The sequence below is a fragment of the Amblyraja radiata genome, chromosome 14 (genome assembly GCF_010909765.2).
Source record: "Amblyraja radiata isolate CabotCenter1 chromosome 14, sAmbRad1.1.pri, whole genome shotgun sequence".
Classification (NCBI taxonomy): domain Eukaryota; kingdom Metazoa; phylum Chordata; class Chondrichthyes; order Rajiformes; family Rajidae; genus Amblyraja; species Amblyraja radiata.
Window position 1 is genome coordinate 15,333,582 of NC_045969.1, and position 18,159 is coordinate 15,351,740.

At 43.6% G+C, this 18,159-nt stretch overlaps 1 protein-coding gene across 2 annotated transcripts in view; it reads right to left on the bottom strand.

The window, feature by feature from the left end:
- epha3 (EPH receptor A3) overlaps positions 1-18,159 on the bottom strand; it is a 224,311-nt gene that overhangs the window by 91,474 nt on the left and 114,678 nt on the right. For both annotated transcript variants that reach the window (XM_033032598.1, XM_033032597.1), the window contains exons 4-5: positions 7,162-7,317; positions 24-359 (exon numbers count right to left, since the gene is read on the bottom strand). In XM_033032598.1, coding sequence (XP_032888489.1) covers positions 24-359; positions 7,162-7,317 — 492 coding nt within the window. The remainder of the gene's footprint in view (positions 1-23; positions 360-7,161; positions 7,318-18,159) is intronic.

Here is an 18,159-nt window from a genome sequence, read left to right on the forward strand (position 1 = left end):
TGCTGAATAAAGTGTGAACTCACCGGCCTGATTAGTGGTGATGGAGACAGTGGCAAGCTGTCGGGGCACCATGCTCAACGCGGACACCCCATTCACCGCCTCGATCTCGAAGGTGTAGTTGGTGTGTGCTAGCAGGTCGACCACCGTCACGGTGGTGTTAGCCAGGCCCTTCTGCCGTGGCACGAAGTGGACATTGCCCAGGCACGGCTCGCACTGCCTGGGGCCGACGGCACACTTCTTGCAGTAGACGCTGAAGGTCACATCCTTGCGGCCTCCCGCATCGATCGGCCAGCTCCAGTCCAAGATCACCGACGTCTCGTTGATGTTGGAAAACACGTTCCTTGGATTGGACGGAGGCCCTGGGACCACGAGGAACAATGAGAAGATAACAAGCAGAAGAAATGTTAATTGCTGCTCCCCTTAAATAAGGCAAAATCATTAGCTTACAATAATGTATGAAGAAGGGTCTCAACCCGAAACGTCACCTATTCCTTTTCTCCGGGGATGCTGCATGACCCGCTGAGTTACTCCAGCTTTTTGTGTCTATCTTCGGTTTAAACCAACATCTGCAGTTCCTTCCAACACAGCTTATGATAAATATTTGGACAACGTGCTGGAGTAACTCAGCGAGTCAGGCAGTACATGCATAGGTGATATTTCGAGTCAGGGTCCTTCTTCTGATCCACATTCTCCAGAGAAGCTGCCTGACCCGCTGAATTACTCCAGCATCTTGTGTGGTTTTTTTTGTACACCAGCATCTGCCTGCAGATCCTTGTGTGTACAATAAACTCTTGCAGTCTTAAGCTATAGATCAGAGTATGCTGGGTAGGTGCTTCAGCCAGCAATAATATTTTAATTAAATCTGGATTAATTCTGGTTTACCATAATTTCAGTTTAATCCTTTGAGCTCTCGGACCTTGCTGAATAAATGTAACTGATGTCTGACTTTATTAACAGAAAAAAATAAAACATGCGAGAGGGATTCATATTCACACTTCATTTTAATGTGAAATGAACTATTAATCCTTCTCCAATGAGTTGTTAAGTATCAGTCACTCAGTAGATTACTGATTAACCCTTGGAATTATGAAGCATAGAGGCACTTTATTGAATTTCCTTTTTATCTAATATTCCTTGATAACAAACCATTATCCAATAATGCCACTGGGCTTAGTTTACATTGACTTTTGGCTGGTTGAGAGTGAGCCCAGTTCTCTTCGAAGCATGGTACAAAGCTTCTTCATTTTGACTGCCCCTTAGTTCCATTAAACTAGTTCCCTCAGTTCCATTAAACTCTGCTGGCTCAACAGTACCATACAATAAATAATTTTAATTTTCACCTATATTTAACGGTGAATTCAACCCAGCAATAAGTAGGCAAGTTGACTTGTATTGCATGTCAGTGTTTAAGCGTTTACTTGATGCATTCCACAGGGTGTTACCGAGATACCTTTTCACAGCATGTGTATTTAAGTTGTTGAAACCATTTTGTGTAATATTAGAAGTGAATGTTTTAACACATTGCATGAAATCCCTCCGTCTGCTACTTTAAAATTCACACCTCAGAAAGTAGCAGAGAATATCAATATGAATTTATTCAAATGAATATTATGATAATACAAAGTCAGAAAAAATATTGAAGTCAGATTATAAGTAAAAGCAGTACCTTGAACTCTGGATGTGAATACATTGGGAAATTCCATCTTAGCAAAAACAGTGACATTGGCTAAGTTTCATATCTGTAAATTTTAAACTAAGTTTGTCAACTTCGAAACTTGATGCTTGCTGGGCAGCAGAATGATCACTACCCAAAGCACCGTCAGAACTCTCTTGCCAGCAGTTGTTAACCTGTTCACCTTTGTATGGCCCTAACAGGTGTGTAGGATAGCATTAATGTGCGGGGATTGCTGGTCAGTGCGGACTCAGTGGGCCGAAGGGCCTGTTTCCGCACTGTATCTCTAAACTAAACCAAACTACAGATTGTTCCAAAGATGCTGCCTGACCTGCTGAGTTACACTCGTATCTTGTATGTTTTTTTGATGTGTTGGATCAGCCTCATTCAAACTATTGTAATCACAGCACTGGTGGCTAGTCGATAAATCACCTTCTCGACAACAGGACAAACAGTAATTAATACAATGTAAAATATGGCATGGGCTAAATATAATAAGATGTGAACTAAAAGGTAATAAAGTCTTGCATTTGGGTTTAAGTGCGTGATAACAGATAGAATTAAATGTACAGTCTACAGAATTAAATGTACAGTCTGCTTCAAAACTGCAACACTTTGAGGATTTTAATTTACATCATAATCCCTTGGAACCAGCAGGGTTCAATCAATGAGACATCTGTCATGTTGCAATTGTCTTTGGTCATGACCTTTTGTTACACTAACCAATTCATTAAGACAGTTTGATGGGTTTATTGGTGTTTTACTGCCTTGGAACGTACTCCAACATGTTTTTCTTCAGACAGTTGATTTCCCTACCCATGTTGTTGACTCCTCGGGCTAGAGGCTTCTGGAGAGACACTTGGACTCATCTCAACACTTCCCACCATTGATGCCAACAGAAACAGGACGTTTTCCGAGATCCCACATGTTGTTAAAAAAACAATATTTGTAATAAAGTCGCAAAGGATTCTGACTGTGATCAGGTTGTGATTTGCCCACTTTCATCATAAAACGTGAAGTTATAGGAAGCAATATAGTAATATAGAATTCATGAATACAGTCCTAGTGGACAAAAGCAGGGAGGTTACGTTGCACTAATGCAAAATGTCAATTAGGTAATAACCGGTGTGATATATAGATGCAAGGAACAGAAAACCCACACTTTCACAGTTTTGGGGCGGCGCAGTGGTGCAGTGTTAAGGGCCTGTCCCACTTTGGCGACATTTGGGCGACTGCGGAGCGTCAGTGACTGACGCCCGTAAAACCGTCAAGTTGCACGACATACACGCTGACGTATGTTGTCATGCGGGTGATGCCCGGTTAGGGTTGAGGCTGTAAAATATTCTTCCTTCAATGCAAGGATTTTAAACAGTGATATATTAAATTTAATACAATAAAATCAATTGTGCAAATGAAAAGATGTCTGAGTCAGTCGTTCTGTTTTATTTATAGATGTATTGATCCGCTTCCAGATCCGATCACCAGGGATAGATTCAGTGAGTGTAGACTTAACTTCCCTCTCCCCTCTTCCCCCCTCCCGCCTCCATCCCTCCTTCTCCACTCCCCTCTACCCTTCTCCCCTCCCCTCTCCCCCCTTTCTTCTCTTCCCCCCTTTTCCTCCTTTCTCCCTGCCCAATCTTCTCCCCCTTATCCTCTACCTCCTCCCCTCACATCCCCTTCTCCCCCTCTCCCTCCCTTCTCCCATTCTCTAACCCCCCCCCGCCCCACTTTCCCCAACGCCCCCCCATTTCTGGACCCAGCCTGTGACCAGCGATCCCCCGCACACTATACCACACACACTAGGGACAATTTATACAAACCTGTGCGTCTTTGGAGTGCCGGAGGAAACCCAAACCCTAACCCTAACCCCAGCCCCAACCCCAGCCCCAACCCCAACCCCAACCCCAACCCCAACCCCAACCCCAACCCCAACTCCAACCCCAACCCCAACCCCAAACCCTAACCCTAACCCTAACCCTAACCCTAACCCTAACCCTAACCCTAACCCTAACCCTAACCCTAACCCTAGCTTTTGCCTGCTCCTCATGGGAACTAAACTGTTGGCCATGAGCTGTTAGTGGGATCTAGCTGTCACAGGCTGGGTCCACAAATGGGGGACGTCCTCCTCTCCTCCCTTCTCCCCGCTCCACTCTTCTCATCCTTATTCACTACCCCCACCGCTCACATCACCTTCTCCCCCACTCCATCCCTTCTCCCATTCTCCAACCCCCCCCCCCCCCCCCCCCCATATGAGAAGGAGGCTTCCCATTTCAGTGGCCACTTTCCTTGAACTATCTGTTGGTATCTTCCACCTCAAGCAATCAGCTATCAAGCAATGTGCTGTAGATCATTGGAGAAGTGAACAGTCAAAAGCGAAGACATATGGCGACCTATTCAAGATGGATTTATCCAGAGCAGGCCCTTGGTGAGGACCTTCATGCATTCATGTGAACGTCACACTTGATCCTAGGCCAATCACTCTAAGGATGAGGGGAGTAATACAAGTCCTACAACATCATAAGGTCATAAGGAATAGGAGAGTAGAAATTAGGCCATTTGGCCCATCAAGTCTATTCTGCCATTCAATCATGGCTGATCTATCTCTCCCTCCTAACCCCATTCTCCTGCCTACTCCCCATAACCTCTGACACCTGTACTAATCAAGAATCCATCTATCTCTGCCTTAAAAACATCCATTGACTTGGCCTCCACAGCCTTCCGTGGCAAAGAATTCCACATATTCTCCACCATCTGGCTAAAGGCCATGATCACAATGAATGGCGGCGCTGGCTTGAAGGGCCAAACGGCCTACTCCTGGACCTATTTTCTATGTTTCTTCTATGTTTTCTAAAGAAATTTCTTCTCTTCTACTTCCTAAAAGAACATTTCAGCATGCAGGCTCCCCCACTCTCTGCAAGAGTGCATAGCACGGCCGGTGTGCCAGGCACACACCCTCCAGCTTTTTACGGAGCACCCTATCAGTTCACACCCCCTCACGGGAAGCTTCTGCTTCCAACTCCAGCTGAGGAAAGCTTGAAGGATCCTGTGCTGGTCTGATGCAGACATTCCAGGAGTGTCCTTGCCTCCACCTTGGCTACTGCTCGCTTGCAAAGTGTGAGCACCATATGAAGCTCTCTTTACATCTGGAATCACAGCTCAGACAGCACAGGGAGGGCACACCTCTCCATGAAAAAAAATGATACTGCTGAAGTAGATGGATTTTTAATTTTGTTCCTGCATCTGGCATTTTTTTCTTTTCGCAATTGCCGATTCAACTTAGTTCCTCAGTTAAAATTATATCTTACTTGAATTTGTAGGATTTGACCTACTGAAGAAGAACCATCATTCAGGCACCACAACCTACCATTCTGCCTTGGTGCAGCTAACTTCCGGCACACTTTCAGTTTAGTTTAGAGTTCAGAGAGACAGCATGGAAACAGACCCTTCGGCCTACTGAGTCCAACCCTAACCATTGATCACCTGTTCACACTAGTTCTATATTATCCCATTCCCTGCAAATTAGGGGCAAATTTTTATAGAGGCCAATTAACGTAGAAAGCTGCACATCTTTAGGATTTTCTGTCTTGATTGCAGTTTTCTTCGACTTGTGCACAAGAAATACGATCTGCCAGAAGCCCTTGAAATCCCCTGAATTATATCACTGACGTGAGGAACTTCCTTTGATGTTGTTGTCTGTCCTTTTTACACTCTCACTTTAGACTGCAGGCAACACCAGAGTCCAATAAAAGCAATGCTTATGGAGAGCGCTTTAATGGCCAAGCTGAAAAATTGGTCTGTGCATCGAATCATCACTCCCACTTGACCTAATTAGTCAGGAAACCCAAAACTATGATGCTAAATAAGTGATTTGTTTATATAGTCATAGTCATACAGCATGGAAATAGGCCCTTCGGCCCAACTTGCCCACACCGACCAAAATGTCCCATCTACAATAGTCCCACCAGCCTGTATTTGGCACATATCCCACTAAACCTGTCTTATCCATGTACCTGTCTAATTGTTTCTTAAATGAGACGAAAGTCCCTTCCTCAACGACATCCTCTGGCATCTCATTCCATACACTCACTACCCTTTGTGTGTAAAAATTACGCCTCAGTTTCCTATTAAATCTTTTCCCCTTCACCTTAAACCAATATCTTCTGTTTCTCGAATCCATGTATTCTTACACTGAGAAAATCATGTTTAGGCTCATCCTACCCAAGTTTTGGGAAGCTAGGTTGCATTCAACTATGGAGTAAAATAAAACGGCTGCTCGGTGGTGTAGCGGGTGAGTTGCTGCCTTACAGGGCAGGAGACCCGGGGTTGATCCACGGGTGCTCTCAGTATGGAGTTTGTACGTTCTCCCTGTGGCCTGCGTGGAATTTCACCAAGATCTCCGGTTTCCTCCCACATTCCAAAGACGTACAGGTTTGTAGTTTAATTGGCTTGGTATAAATGTAAATTGTCCCTAGTGGATGTAGGATAGTGTTAGTGTATGAGGATCACTGATTATAAGATCATAAGTGATAGGAGCAGAATTTGGCCATTCGGCCCATCAAGTCTACACCGCCCTTCAATCATGGCTGATCTTTCTCTCCTTCCTAACCGCATTCTCCTGCCTTCTCCCCATAACCTCTGACACCCGTACTAATCAAGAATCTATCAATCTCTGCCTTAAATATATCCATTGACCTATCCTCCACAGCCTTCTGTGGCAAAGAATTCCACAGATTCACCACAGTCGGTGTGGACCCAGGGAGCCAAATGACTCTGTTTCCGTGCTGTATCTCTAAACTAACCCAAAAAAATAAATGTTACATAGCACAAAAAAGTTGGTTTGATTACTCTTAAAGTGTATGTGTGATAGTAGAAACCCTAAAACCATGGAGAGTATATAACATGCCTGGTCAGAATGCAAAACTGTATTTTTCAACAGAAAAATTCAGATACTGCTCTGCTTAATAGAGTCTGATAAAACCAAGGGGAATGTGACAGGCCAATTTGTGAAGAACTATTTCACCGATAATGAGTCCGTGACAGGGGGTCTTTAATCATTATGAGGAGCGTGTGGCGTAAGGTTAGAAATGTTGGAGGAGAGATAATTTGTGTGTGGAATTGCTGAGGCAGAGATCAATGCAACTTCTAAGGGAAAATGAGATGTAGAACACATAAAACAATAATATCAAAATAAGTCTTTCTTTAAGTATCCACAAAAGTTCTAGCCACCAAAGATTTATGTCCAAACTTACCCTGCAGAGCTGAAAGATCCATAGCACAAATAATAAGCTTGTTGAGGCTAATGATCAAAATACTGCTGAAACCATCCCTCATCTGGGAAACAGAATGCTGGTATTGATTTCAGCATCATTGTAAGGCTGTGATTTTTCTGAAACTGATCACCTTTCCCTGTATAGTCATAGATAGAAAGCGCTCTGACGGACAAGGTAACAAAGAGGCAGGGAGCAAGGTACAGATAGAGAGGTACTCACTGGTACAAGCCATGGAGATGGGATCCTTGTCTGCCCTGAAGTAGTTCCTGTCACAGCTGCAGTGCGTGGAGCCTGCTTCTTGAGCATGGCTGTGGGGAGGGCACTTGGCACACTTGACATTTCCAGCAAAAGCTTTGTAGAAGCCAGGTTTGCAGGCTGATGGGAACAGAAAAAATAACTTCAGTTTAATAATGCACATTGAGCATTTAGTTTAGTTTATTGTCACGTGTACCGAGGTGTACCAGTCAGCGGAAAGACAATACATGATTACAATCGAGCCATTTACAGTGTACAGATACATGATAAAGGGAATACCATGAATAATGTATCGTGCAAGATAAAGTCCAGTATAGTCCGAACAAAGATAGTCCGAGGGTCTCCAATGAGGTAGATAGTAGCTGAGGACTGCTCTCTGGTGGTTATGTGGCTTCTGTAAATTGTCCCTAGTAGGTAGGATGTGGAAGAGGGATATCATAGATCTAGTGTGCAGGTGATCGATGGTCAGTGTGGACTCGGAGTGCCGGACGGCCTGTTTCCATGCGCTATCGCTAAACTCTAACCAGCAAAACAAAGGTCTGATTCAAGGCAAAAACGGAGAGGAGCAACATGAGTACAAACCCATGGCCTTAGATTGTGAAATGATTTGCAAGGTGTGGTAACTGAGATGGCCCATGTCCTATTGACTTACAGACACAGAGCAATGTGCTGGAGTTGGCATTCATCCTTGCCTGCTTGTTCCAAACTTGTTATATTGTAGTGGTTGGCACTTGCATTTTGCTACCAAAATTCAGTTTAGTTGGGAGATATATGGTGGGGAATCAGGGCCTTCGGCCCACGCAGTCCATGCCAACCAGCGATCCCCGTACACTATGACTATCCTACACACACTAGGGACAATTTATAATTTTACCAAGCTAATTAACGTACAAATCTGTGTGTCTTTGGAGTGTGGGGGGAAACCCGAGCACCTGGAGAAAACCCACACAGGTCACGGGGAGAATGTACAAATTCTGTACAGACAGCACCCGTAGTCAAGATCAAGCCCGGGTCTCTGGCGCTGTAAGGCAGCAACTCTACCACTGCGCCACCGTGCCGACCCCTGCTAGTGGAGTTGTGAGAGGTAAGGTTTACAGAGCACGGCATGCAGCCTTTAACAGACTGCATGATAAGCTTCACCAATTGGTGGTAATTTGCTCTCCAAGCTATATTTTGCCCAATATTTCTTTTGAATTTCACTCGATTGGAGCTTCCAGTAAAACAAGTGCATCTACATTAACATTTCGAAAGAACAAAGGTTTTAAAAGTAGAGTTTCATCAAAGACGTCCTGAAACATCCATGGAGATTTCCTTGTTTACTGTTATGTGTTGCTGAGAGGGGATCTGTCAGTCACCCACTGAAGTGATGGAGGAGAATGAGAGATCCCTTGAGGAACTGAAAGGTTAGGGCTAATTAGTTCTGGTGCAGTGAGTATTCTTATGTGGGGTGGGACATGGTGGGACTGGAGAGGGGGGGGAGGGGGTCAGATGGTTACTAATGTTTTTATACTTTGATGACTGGTTTATATTGAAAAATAGTGCGACATCCCAAAAACAAAATCTTGAATAAGTGAAAACCCACCACAGGCTGCCTAAAACCAAACTTTAAAATGACAGAAGAAACAGAAATTGTATTATGATGAAAGCCATTTGGCCTGTCATAGCTCTGCTGTTCAAATATGAGCCACACATCCCACTTTTCCAACACTAGGGTTGTGGCCTTGCAGGTCACAGCTCTTGAAGTACAAATATGTTTTTCAGTTCCTAAGTCATAAGAGCCGGAATTAGGTCATTTATCCCATCGAATCTGCTCTGCCATTCAATCGTGGTTGATCTATCTTTCCCTCCTAACTCCATTCTCCTGCCTTCTCCCCATAATCTTTGACACCATTACTAATCAAGAATTACATCCAAATTCTTAAGACGGGTTTCAGCCTGAAACGTTGCCTATCTCCTTCGCTCCATAGATGCTGCTGCACCCGCTGAGTTTCTCCAGCATTTTTGTGTACCTTCGATTTTCCAGCATCTGCAGTTCCTTCTTAAACATTACATCCAAATACTGATTAAATGTGCAAGGGTAACCTCCTTTCCAAGGAATAACTTCCAAACCCTTCCTGCCCACTGAATGAAAACAAAAAACAATCTTAATCTCTCCATTAATCCTTTCCAACAATTAATTTAAACCTGTACTTCAATCTTAATAACTAGCTCCAACACTGCTCTTATACCACAATCAAACAAAACAGAAATGTAGGGAATAGAAGCAAGAATAGGACACTTAGTCATTCAATACAATCATGGTTCAATTACCTCAATATAATATACAAAACTCTCTCCCTCTTTTCCATGATGTCTTTTCTGTCCAGAGATGTATCCATCTACTTCTCAAATATATTCAGCAATTTGGCTGCTGCTGTCATCTAAAAGAAGATATTTCTCTTCATCTCAGCCCTAAATATCTTAACACAAACCTTAGCACTGTCACCCCTGGTGCTCAAACCCCAGCCGGGCAAACATTCTCCCTGCTTTGAGTCTCTTTTAGCCATTCAGAATATTCTTTATATCATTGACATCCAGTCTCATTCTTCCCAGTTTAGTTTAGCATGAAAACCATATAACCATATAACCACAAGCCCTTTGGCCCACCGAGTCCATTGATCACCCATTCAGCCGAGTTCCATGTTATCCCACTTTCTCATCCACTCCCTAAACATCTTTAGTTGGAGCGTGGTGAATCTGTGGAATTCATTGCCGCAGAAGGCTGTGAAGGTCAAGTCAATGGATGTTTTTAAGGCAGAGATAGATAGATTCTTGATTAGTACGGGTGTCAGGGGTTATGGGGAGAAGGCAGGAGAATGGGGTTGAGAGGGAAAGATAGATCAGCCATGATTGAATGGCGGAGTAGACTTGATGGGCCGAATGGCCTAATCATTCTCCTATCACTTATGAATGTACAAAACCTATGTGGTCACAGTGAAAAGTGCAAACTCCACTCAGATAGCACCTGAGGTCGGGATCGAACCCATGTCTCTGGCACCGTGAGGCAGCAGCTCTACCAGCTGTGCCACCGTGCTGCTCTGAAAACTCTTCAGAATACAGGCCTATAGTTGACCTAATCTCTCCTTTTTACAGCAGTCCCACTATCCATGGAGTTAGTTCATTACAGCACTCCCTTACCGCCAAGCAGGTCCTTTATCTGTGCTGTTGGATGTATCCTCCATGGTACAATGAAACTGCATTATCCTTTATGTTATATCTTTGCAGAAGACAACCACAACATATATTCTATTTGCTCTCTTATGAATAAAAAGCCTAAATGTCCTATAATATTTCTAAAATAAATTTATTTGTCATTGCTAATGTCTGCATTAGTTGTTGACAGCAGTTCTATTTGTACCAGGGAGAATTCCATAAATGTAAACTTGTCACTTCTGTTGCAATGCCTTTTGGCATCTAATCACTCCTGTTTCCCGTTCTGTCACAGATTCTTCACCTTCCTCCTTTGTCTGTATCTTAGAACCTGTTTAACTCTCTTGCTCTCGTTTTAATGAATGTTAATGCATTGAACAAACATCTTTCTCCACAGATGCTACCAGATCTTTGCCAGAAAGTAAGAAAAAGTAGGTGATTTTATTACTATATTTTAACTAATATTAACAATTTGCTGGTTACATCAGATATGTGTGATTTTTTAAGCAAAGTTACTATGTTAATACTTTTATTATTTTCCAATAGATTTGGAAAAATATGAAACGGCCTGTGTTGACTGAATATTAAGAGTATTTTAGTTTTGATTGATTGATTGATTGAAAAACACAGCATGGAAACAAGCCCTCTGGTCTTCTGGGTTCAGGCCCACCATCGATCACCCATTCACACTTTTGTTTCACCTCCCTACACAATAAGGACAATTTACAGAGTCCGATTAATCTCTGCAGACAATAAACCCGCATGCCTTTGTGGGATGTGGGAGGAAATCAGAGCATCCGGAGGAAACCCACGTGGTCACAGGGAGAACGTGCAAACTCCACACTGACAGCTGAGGTCAGGATCGAACCCGGGTCTCTAGCGTTGTGAGGCAGCAGCTCCACAAGCTGCGCCATTGTGCCGCCCATAATTTTAATTTCATTTTTGACCGTGCTTGCTTGCAGAACAATATACGGCGTGGTCACCTGAACCGCTCGTCAGCCTTGGTGAAATTGAGATAGTCAGGACTGTGACTGATCAAGTTCCCATTAAGTAATCACATCTCTAATGTTATTGGGCTGTATTGCTCGGACAGCTTGCAGACAGGCCTGCGGTGGGTGCTGGAGGTCGGTCGAGGACACGCCGCCAAGAACAAAGAGGGACCCGGCGTAAGGGGGGCACTGAGAGAACAAAGAAGGACCCAGCGTGGGGGGACTGTCGAGAGGACAAAATGGGACCATTGGGGACCTCATTGAACACTTTGTAACCTTGTCGGTGTCCTATTCGTGGCAACTCTTTACATACTTTGTGTATGGTATGAAAACAAAGAATTTCACTGTGGCATATCACATGTGATAATGTGATAATCAATTCATTAATCGAAAACCAGTGCCGATCTACAAAGTGTATCAATCAGGAATTGTGGACTGGCACCGCTATGTAGTGCCGTGCAGAGATGCAGAATGCAGGCAGGTGTTGGATATTCCTGCTATTGTGGGGTGTTGGATTCCTGCTCTCCCCCTGGATGTACTATTGAGTGCAGAGAGCTGAGCGACTGAATAAACTATGGAATGGAACTTCAACTGTCTGGCTGACACACATAGTACATCATGTACAATCTTCAATCTAGTCAGTGGAAAGGGAAATGAAGATATAGACAGCATTTCTTTTAATTCACTTGTTCTAGATATTATTATTATTATTATTATTATTATTATTATTATTATTATTATTATTATTATTATTATTATTATTATTATTATTATTATTATTATTATTATTATTATATCTCTCTACATCACTGTCTTTTTCCCTTGTTTCTCGTTCCCCTGACTAGTCTGAAGAAGGGTCTTGACCCAAAATGTCATCCATTCCTTCTCTTCTGAGATGCTGCCTATCGTGCTGAGTGACTCCAGCTTTTTGTGTCTATCTTGCCCTAATACTATTGCATTATATCTTTATAGAGCTTTATATCCCCGTATTTTTAAATAATTACATTTTCTGGAATTATTCAGACATTGTTACTTTGGAACTTTGCGAGAGAGCCCGGCAGAAATTCTGTACAGTCCAGAAATGTAAAAGCTGAATTGGCAATGTACAAAAGAATTCTGAGAACTCGGCATACCTGTCATCAGAACTGGATGACATGGTATTGCCAGGAAGGCACTGAAAGAAGGAGCGCTTGGCTAGGGTCACCGTGGTTTACAGTGCTGTGTCATTTACAATATGCTATGGCAGCAGGACTTGGGACTACCTTTATTGGCCGTGCAAGGAAAGAACCACAGTATGAATCACACTTACAGGGAGCACAGGATCAATGTAAATCCATCCTCCGTTTATAATAAATATGCAGTGCGGTAACAGAATGGCTGGCATGCTGAAGTGTGAAGAGCACAGTTAAAGAAAAGACTGCAATCACATTTACTCCGTGAATTATTCATTATAACAGCTTTTTTCTCTTTTAAATTTTTTGCAATTGTCCAGATTATATATTATTGTTTTTCTGCATTATTATTGTTTGTTTTTATGTGTGTGTATGCATGTGTGTGCATCTATCTATCTATCTATCTATCTATCTATCTATCTATCTATCTATCTATCTATCTATCTATCTATCTATCTATCTATCTATCTATCTATCTATCTATCTATCTATCTATCTATCTATCTATCTATCTATCTATCTATCTATTTCTATATATCCATACACATGCAAACATACTGAACTTTGATTCTTCTCTATTATATTGTTTACAAAGTTCTATGTTTACATGTGTAGGAAGGAACTGCAGATACTAGATTAAACCGAAGATAGACGCTGAATTAACTCAGCAGGACAGGCAGCATCTCTGGAAAGAAGGAATGGGTGATGTTTCTGTGCGAGAGACTTCTTCAGACTAGTCAGGCGAAAGGGGAATGAGAGATATAGACAGCATATCTTTCATTCACTCATTCTATATCTCTCTACGTCAGTCTATATCTCTTGTTTCCCTTTCCCCAGGCTAGTCTGAAGAAGGGTCTTGACCCAAAACGTCATCCATTCCTTCTCTCCAGAGATGCTGCCTGTTCCTCTAAGTTACTCCAGCATTTTGTGTCTACTATGTTTACATATCTTGTTGTGCTGCTGCAAGTAAGAATTTCATTCTTCTATCTGGGACATATGACATTAAAATACTTTTGCCTCTCATGACTCTAGATAAGTTATGTATGTAATAATGAAGCCCTTTGTTTTTTAGCATGTCTCTTTATACCCATCAACAAAGCTTGTTTAATAAAGATGCCATGGTGCTGTTATTCACCTCAGGACTCCCGCTAAGAGCCCAGTCACACTCTGACACCCGGTTCTCAGCTAAAAGAAAGAAACGTCCTACAACATTTCTGCTACCTCAGATTTCTTGTGGAAAGTGGTTGAATGCTCAGATTTGCAGTCATCTACTGCACTCTGCATGACGTTGCCACTGTGATCGTTTGGCCTTTAACCTGGCTTGTTCACCAGGATAGAGGGGGGCAGGAAAAAGGATGATCAGCATCAGGATGGGGAGGGAGAGCAGACATGGCATTTGGCTCAGGCTGGTAGAGCAGTGAAACAACAGTACTTCATCCAAAAGCAGTTCGTAGCACTCCCCCAACCATCTCCAACGCAACCACGCCTCCACTGTGCTTATCACTACACCCATTGCTAATTGCCTTCCTTCAGTTCAATCTTACGGGGGTTGTTCTCACTTCATTGCAGATATAAATGCCAAGAGAAAATCACAACAGGAAACAAATGCAACAACTTAGCTCTCCATCTGTAATAAAAGGATAACAAACTACTTCAGAAACTCTGGGTGGCTCAGTGGCACAGGTGGTAGAACTGTTGCCTCAGAGCAACAGAGACCCAGGTTTGATCCTGACCTCGGGTGCTGTCTGTGTGGAGTTTGCATGTTCTCCCTGTGACCGTGTGGGATTTCTCCGGGTGCTTCGGTTTCCTCTCGCATCCCAAAGACGTGCAGGTTTGCGGGTTAATTGGTTGCTGTAAACTGTCAAAAATGTATAGAGAGTGGATGCAAAAATGGGCTAGCATACTACTCGGTTTAACAGGTAATCGACGTTCGGCGTGGACCTGGTGGGCCGAAGGGCCTGATTCCATCTTGTATTTTTCAATCCATCAATAAACACCTGTGTCTGTAGGTTTGTTTCTTAAGCTTTGTAATGCATTACTATTTTACTCTTGACTATAGTTTGGAGGTAGAAGAGATTTGGGCAATGAGTGCCTTTCAGATGGTAGAGAGTGCAGGGTTGCCTACAGCTGTGAGCTTGGTTGGAGAGTACATCAACTCACAGTAAGGTTGGCAGCTTATCCCAGCCCCCTATGTGTATACATAAGGGGAAACTAACCAGGTAGGTTGATGTGAGAATGGACTCGTAGAATGAAGGACACCCTCAAAGTTTTCCTCACCACCCCTAGAGCTCTGTGAAGATCAGTGCACTTAAAACATTGTGGCAACAAAGCCTGCCCCCCCCACCCCCACACGGTTAATGCATGGGTGGCACGGTGGCGTAGCGGTAGAGTTGCTGCATTACAATGCCAGAGACCCGGGTTTGATCCTGACTATGGGTGCTGTCTATACAAACTTTGTACGTTCTCCCTGTGACCTGCGCGGGTTTTCTCCGGGCGCGCCGGTTTCCTCCAACACACCAAATACGTGCAGGTTTGTAGGCTAATTGGCTTGGTAAATTTGTGAATTGTCCCGAGTGTGTGTAGGAAGGGCGGTGTTAGTGTGCAGGAATCGCTGGTCGGCGCGGACTCGGTAGGGCGAAGAGCCTGTTTCCGCACTGTATCTCTGAACTAAACTAAATTAAAAACATATTGCCCATGTCTCCAATGTCAATGGCATCAGGCTGCCAGTGTTGTTAATAGACTCTGGTCCATGGCGGACACAACTGACATATCTGCAGGACTGATAGTTGGGAAGAATGACCCCCTGAACTGTGTGATGGCTTGATTAGGTTAAAGCTGGTCCTCTCCACACTCTGCAACACTGACCACTATCCAACAATTGTTCAAGATAAAAAATCTAACAGCAAGTTGACAGATTTTGTTTTTGGAAAGTGGGTCAATGTGGAAGTGCCTGACCCAACAGCATAAATGCAACTATATAGTAACAAAGAACTGCAGATGGCGGTCTATACAAAAGAGAGATACAACGTGCTGGAGTAACACAGCGGGTCAGGCAGCATCTCTTGGGGAAAAGGAGAGGTGACATTTCAGATTGGGACCCTTCTTCAGGCTGAAGGTAGGGGTTTGGGAGGAGGGGGGGTGAAGAACTGGAGGTGCGAAAAAACAGGAAAAATCAGGACCCTGATTTTCAGTAAGCCCCCTACTTTAAGTCTGAAGAAGGGTCCCGACCAGAAACGTCACCTATCCTTTTCCTCCAGAGATGCTGCCAGACCTGCGAAGGTACATCCGTCTACCTTGAGTGCAACTGTTTTGTGGAAAGCATTAATCTTCCCAGAATTGGCAGTTGAAAAGGTTAAAGATGAATCGGTACCCTGGGCTTTATAGTTAAAACAACTATTTTGCCCTTCATCTCAAATACAAAAAGCAGAGCCAAGGAGTGATTGAGCACAGATGGGGGAATCTCCTGCTGCCTCCCTGGCATGCCAGCAACAGACACAACACATTAGGTGGCAAAACACTACCTGCCTGCTACTCATTGCGGGCCCTGCGGCGGTGTAGGTACATGGAGTGTTGTCGTGGTAACTGAGCCGCTGAGCTCGGCATATGGCTGCTGACACACAACATAAAGGCATGTGCAGGAAGGAACCGCAAATGCTGGTTTACACTGAAGATTAGGCACAAAATGCTGGAGTAACTCAGCAGGACAGGTACAGTAGCATCTATGGAGTGAAGGAATAGGCAATGCTTATCGAGCCAACCCCAAGAACGGTCTCGACCCGAAATATTACCCATTCCTTCTCTCCAGAGATGCTGCCTGTCCTGCTGAGTTACTCCAACATTTGTGTCTATCCATAAAAGCATGAATAAGGCAGTTGCAAACGTTGACTCAAATACTTTTTGTGCAAAAGAACTAGAATGGAGATGAGGAGGAATTTCTTTAGCCAGAGGGTGGTGAATCTGTGGAATTCATTGCTGTGGAGGCCACAGCATTGGGTATTCTTAAAGCAGAGATTGATAGGTTCATGATTAGTAAGGACGCCAAAGACTACGGGGAGATGGCAGGAGAATGGGGTCGAGAGGGAAATATAGATCAGCCACGATTGAATGGCGGGGAGGACTCAATGGGCCGATTTGCCTAATTCTGCTGCTTTGTCTTGTGGTCTTATAGTCATTTTTAACCTTCCCTTCATCCAGTGCTGGAGAATAGGAGTAATATCCCACTATTATTCTGAGAGAAGGAGAATTAGGAACGAAACTGTCAAACAATGTTGATCAGGTGACAAAGAAAGCGTACATAAACCAGGTGACAATACTGTTTGATATGATATAAGGATGAAACAACTTCCACCTCCACTGGTAACGATAAATCATTTCTCACACATTTCTGACTCATTGTCGATTGGCATTACTCCTGGCAGTTCAAAGTTTACTTTCCTGGCAGTGCCCCATTAATTGGCCATAGTTTATTTAAATCAATCTATTTTTCCATTTTACTATGGCAGAGTAGACTCAATGTGCCAAATGGCATTATTCTGCTCCTATGTCTTATAAGTCATAAGGTCATAAGTGATAGGAGCAGAATTATGCCATTTGGCCCATCAAGTCTGCGCCATTCATTCATGGCTGATCTATCTCTCCCTCCTAACTCCATTCTCCTGCCTTCTCCCCATAACCCTTGACATTCGTACTAATCAAGAATCTATCTATCTCTGCCTTAAATAAAGCCCAAAGGAAATCTTATTGCAATGCATAGCCGTGTTTTCAGAGTGGTTTATCGTTGGCACGGCATGAAGACTTGCTTTCCATAAAAAAAACGTACTGAATATTTTATCTTCCGCAAAAGTATCGCAGCCTGTTTCTACGAGCAAACACAAATAGGGGTGCAACTGAGGGTTATTCTTCTAAAATGACAGCAAAAACCCTCCAAATATAGGGGAAGAATTAGTTTTACATCAGTTTCAATACTCAGGAGACCCTGAGCACGGAGACTAAGGCAGCAGCTGACAAGAGGCCAGGTGGTAGGAGAAGACTATACGTGGGTAGGGAGAGGAGGTGGGGGGGGGGGGGGGGGGGGGGGGGTGAGGGGGGGTAATGGGAAGAGCGGAAAGCATTCCAAAGAGGAATAAAGAGATCAGATTGCTGTGTTCCCTGGAGAGAGACTTTGTGATTGGCTTCACACTCAGCTCTTCCCTCAGCTGTTGCAGTTCTAAGTGATGCTGAAAGTATGTAATCCCTCTCCGCTGTGTTCTACACGTAAGATTCATGTTTTCCGATCGCTGAAGCTTCGACGTTGGATCTGTCTGTCCATGTTGGGAACGAAACAAACAGCAAAACTCTTTTTCACTTTAGCTTAGTTTAGTTTCGAGATACAACGTGGAAACATGCTCTTCGGCCCACCGGCGATCCCCGAACATGAAAACTATCCGACACACACTCGGGACAATGTACAATTTTACCAAGCTAATTAGCCTTTACGTCTTTAGAGTGTGCGAGGAAACCGGAGCACCAGTTGAAAACCCACGCAGGTCATGGGGAGAACTTACAAACTTCATACATACAGCACCCGTGATCAGGATTGAACCCGGGACACTGGCGCTGTAAGGCAGCAGCTT